This window comes from Myotis davidii, unplaced genomic scaffold (assembly GCF_000327345.1).
Source record: "Myotis davidii unplaced genomic scaffold, ASM32734v1 scaffold489, whole genome shotgun sequence".
Classification (NCBI taxonomy): Eukaryota; Metazoa; Chordata; class Mammalia; order Chiroptera; family Vespertilionidae; genus Myotis; species Myotis davidii.
This window is the reverse complement of record NW_006299708.1, coordinates 303,499-308,024: the sequence shown is the minus strand read 5'-3', so window position 1 is coordinate 308,024 and position 4,526 is coordinate 303,499. Positions and strand designations below refer to the sequence as shown.

At 37.2% G+C, this 4,526-nt stretch overlaps 1 protein-coding gene across 1 annotated transcript in view; it reads right to left on the bottom strand.

Annotated features, from left to right (window-relative positions):
* COL4A5 (collagen type IV alpha 5) overlaps positions 1-4,526 on the bottom strand; it is a 278,780-nt gene that overhangs the window by 32,226 nt on the left and 242,028 nt on the right. Inside the window, exons 44-46 of the mRNA XM_006775788.2 lie at positions 2,392-2,464; positions 2,201-2,272; positions 1,244-1,372 (exon numbers count right to left, since the gene is read on the bottom strand). Of these exons, the coding sequence (XP_006775851.1) occupies positions 1,244-1,372; positions 2,201-2,272; positions 2,392-2,464 (274 nt within the window). The remainder of the gene's footprint in view (positions 1-1,243; positions 1,373-2,200; positions 2,273-2,391; positions 2,465-4,526) is intronic.

Genomic DNA, 4,526 nt, shown 5'->3' with positions numbered 1-4,526 from the left:
TGAATAGATATCCCTTCCCCTGGGAACTGACCTTTAGGCCACTTCACAATGGGCATTCCACTTGCTTAGACCACATCCCACTTGCTAAGTCCATTAGTTCTACCCTCCGGACTTTCTTAGACTACAGACCTGCACAGAGAATTCTCTGCCCAGAAAAAGCCCGCCTAGAGTCTTTTAAAAACCTCTGATTCCCCCCGTCTTTGGGAGCTGGCACCATTTTTGGGTTCAGGCCATGATATGACCTTCATCCCTATTCCATAAAACAAAACGGCTGGAATATTAGGTCTGATAAAATAATTGAATAGATATCCCTTCCCCTGGGAACTGACCTTTAGGCCACTTCACAATGGGCATTCCACTTGCTTAGACCACATCCCACTTGCTAAGTCCATTAGTTCTACCCTCCGGACTTTCTTAGACTACAGACCTGCACAGAGAATTCTCTGCCCAGAAAAAGCCCGCCTAGAGTCTTTTAAAAACCTCTGATTCCCCCCGTCTTTGGGAGCTGGCACCATTTTTGGGTTCAGGCCATCTGTGTTTCCAGATGACCTAATAAATTCATAATTCTTTATCCCTTTTGGCCTCGTGTGTTCCTCCTTCGGCGACCCTAACAAATTTCAGTACAGTGTTTTAAACAACACTAAACTAATCATTCAAATTAGATTACCTAGGCTGTGGTCGGCAAAGCGGCTCCCCTGCGCAGGTGCAGGCGCGAGGAGGAGGAGAGGCTCGGAGCGTGCAGAGTGGAGGCTTTGCCAGGACATACAGTGATAATGACGTAAAGAAAAGTGGGAGGATGCGATTATATCGATGGGCTATGGCTGTGGTCGGCAAACTGCGGCTCCCGAGCCACATGCGGCTCTTTGGCCCCTTGGGTGTGGCTCTTCCTAAGCCTTAGGAGTACCCTAATTAAGTTAATAACAATGTACCTACCTATATAGTTTAAGTTTAAAAAATTTGGCTCTCAAAAGAAATTTCAATTCTTGCACTGTTGATATTTGGCTCTGTTGACTAATGAGTTTGCCGACCACTGAAGGAGCTACAAGAAATTCAACTGGGGATAAAAGAAGTTAGCACATGAGAAATTGATTTTTTTTTAATAAAAAGGAAATGGCACCTGTGGTGGTCTAGTATTCTACCAGTTTCTGAGATTCCTATAGTCAGAAACAAACTCTGACAAGTGAAAGAATTAGGGAAATATTCTCAAATAGATAAGGCTTAAAAAGATGATCTTCAAAGGTACCTGGTAATCCTTGAGGTCCTGGTAATCCTGATAGACCTTTAAATCCAGGCGGGCCTGGGACCCCTGGTGGACCAGCATCTCCTTTGATTATAATGCTCTGTCCTGAAGGACCAGGTAATCCAGGGGGACCTAAAAGTCAAAACATACAACTTTAAAGGTAGGAAAAAGAAAGGTCAGATGGAATAGATGCCAATGTGATCTAAGGTCAAAATAATAACTCATGTGAAAGAAGCAAGTTACATATATGGGAATATTGCCATGTTTAACAGAAATATATTTGGGAAAACTATCACTATATGCCAATACTGGAAAAACATAATTTTATTAGGGTCAATGGAAAAATTAGGCATATTGTCTCTATTTTCAAGCTTTGAAGTGAGGCTCAATTACTAAAAAGTTTAATTCATTTCAAATCTGTGAACATTGGTGTTAGGGGAACACAATTCTCTTTCCTGACAAGTCCATTCTAATTCTAACGTCATTTGCCATTCGTATTTGTTGTACTTTCAAGAGACCCACTAAACCAATAAAAGAATTTAGTAGATACCCTATTTCACAGTTTACAGGAATCCTCTATAAGTCTCTCAGCAAAATAAAACAAAACAAAACAAAAAAAAACACACATCCAACTTCCATATTAAAACATACCTATGTGACTTGCTTTTGTGATCTGTTCAATTGAATATGATAAATTTTGTGTAATAGGCAATAAAAAATCTAAGTGAAGCATTCTTGCTGTTCCTGCATCTATCTCAAACATAAAATAGTCTGCTCTCATATTATATCAATAAAATAGAGAGCTTGAGAGTATAGTAAATAGAGGGATGTCCTGTCTATTTCATCTCAGTTTTTGGGGTCTGAGACTCTGAAAGTTTGCTTGAAAGAAGGAATGCAAACTTTCAAATCCTTCAATGTATTTAAGTCCCAGGTATAACTAGCTATAAGAATAAGTCTTACCTGGGGGGCCAATAAGTCCTGGATCCCCCTCAGGGCCAGCTGAACCAGGTACTCCACTGGGTCCTTTCATACCTGCAAGGAAGGTACATACAATTGCACAACAAAGCACCAGGACCACAGTTATAAAATGGGTATCTTGTCCCATATGTGTTTAATGTAAAGGGGGAACCTTAAAACATCCCTTCAAGTACCTGGAAATCCTGGAACACCAGGGAGACCCGGATCTCCTTTCATTCCATTGAGACCTGGCCGGCCAGGATTACCCTGAATAAATAGAATAATTAATTGTAGAGAAACAATGGGGAGCTAGCGAGGATATAGGTGGTATTGCAGAATGATTTATAGCACTGGCTGTAAAGTCAAACTTCCAGAATACAAATCCCAATTTTGCCTCTTTTTAGCTTGTGTGACCTTGAGTGGAATATTTAACATTTTCAATTCATAGTTTTCTCACTTATAAAGAAAAATATCTACTTTATGAGGTATCTGTAAGGATTAAAGGTGATAGTTACTATTAAGTACTTAGAAAACTGCCTGGCATGTGGTACGTGCTTAATAAATGATAGCTATTATTTTATTATCATTAGCAAAGACGCTACTTTCTTTAGTGTAGCCTTGAGGTGATAAGTGCTTAGATTAGAATCACATGTGCAAAAATGATGACATTTGAAAGACTTGGCAAAAAATATAGTAGGGCCTATTAATTAATTGGGTTTGAGGACCAATAAAACTATGGGGAGGAGAAGAGTTGAAAATAACACTAGAGTGAACCTAAAGGAAAAATAAGTAAGAGATAATAAAGACATTATTAGTAGAAATAAAAAAGAGGCAAGCCTGGAACATTGTACTATGCTAAAATGTAAGAAAATGGTTAAAAAAAGGAGGGACATGTATGTCAGAAAGCCATAAGATCCAGCTTGCAGGGGTACCAAACCTAAGAGAATTTGAGCATCATAATAAGAAATGCTAGTTTAAAAATTGTAAATCATTCAAAAAATAGAATTTATGAACCCATACTGCTAATAAATAGACAAATTGAAGAAATCAAAGTCTCTCTTATGGTAGGGCTGACTAGTATATGTGTAGGTAGTGCTAAGGGTTGGAAAATCATAATTTGCCACTGTCACACTTTTGATGGTTAAGGGGAAAAGCATAAATAGATATTAAAACTAAGGGATATTTGAAGAGGAGCAGTGTACTTGCATGATCTTAATGTGTGCCTTCCTGTCATTTTGCTTATTAGTCATAATGGAGAAAATTGTAACAGTATATTGGGGAAACCAGATAACAACTTGATGAGGTGATCAAAATTAAGATCACCAAGGAGGATCAAATGAACATCTTTAGTCTCCATATCTGAGAAATACACAAAACCACTCATGTAGTATTCCAGCTGGGGATGCAAAACTTGAAGAAACAGCAAACAAAAGAAGGAAAATTCTAGATTTAAAAACATAAGAAGGGGCTATATTTCTCCAAAAATGTCAAGATCAGGAAAGAAAAAAATAGGTTTAGAAATTGTTTGAGATTAAGGGATAATTAGAGATATGAGAGATAAATGCAATGCATGGTTTGGTCTGGATCCTATATTGGAGGGTAAAATGCTATAAAGGGCATTACTTCATCACTTGACACAATTGGAATATGTAATGTAGAAGTATAAGTATTGTATGGATATTTAATTTCCTAAAGTTGAAAACTATAGTGAGGTTATATTAAAATTCTTTAATCTTAGAAATGTTATGCCCTGAAGTATTTAGTGGTAAAGGGTCATGATAGATACAACTTATTCTCAACATATAACATACATACAGAAAGTAAATAGGGAAAAACATTAACAGTTGGTTCATGAGAGGTTTTCACCATTCTTGCATTTTATGTTTCACATTATTTCCAAATAAAAAAAATAGGAAAAGTACAAATGCAGGAACTAATTTTCACAAAAGAAAATGAATAGAACTTGACAATACTAGATTTATAAAATACTGGCATCAGGCAGCCTTGAATCAGGCATAATGATATGTGAACTGGAAATACATGGTAAATGAATGAGGTAAGAAGTGAATAGAGAGTGAATAGAGAATGAATATTGGGATAACTAAAATTTTAAGTCTAGGTGTACAGGAAAATAGTGTTGCCATCAGAAAAACAGGTTATTGGAAAGCTTTAAAAGTCACTTCTTCAGATGTTTTTCCCCCCTGCTATATAAAGCAGCCCCATAATTAAAAGACAGAATCCAGACTGTGTTGGCTGCCAAATCTGACAACAATCCTCCAGAATGAATTGAAACTTTGAGGATCCATAAAAAAGCAAGTGACTTTTTGGA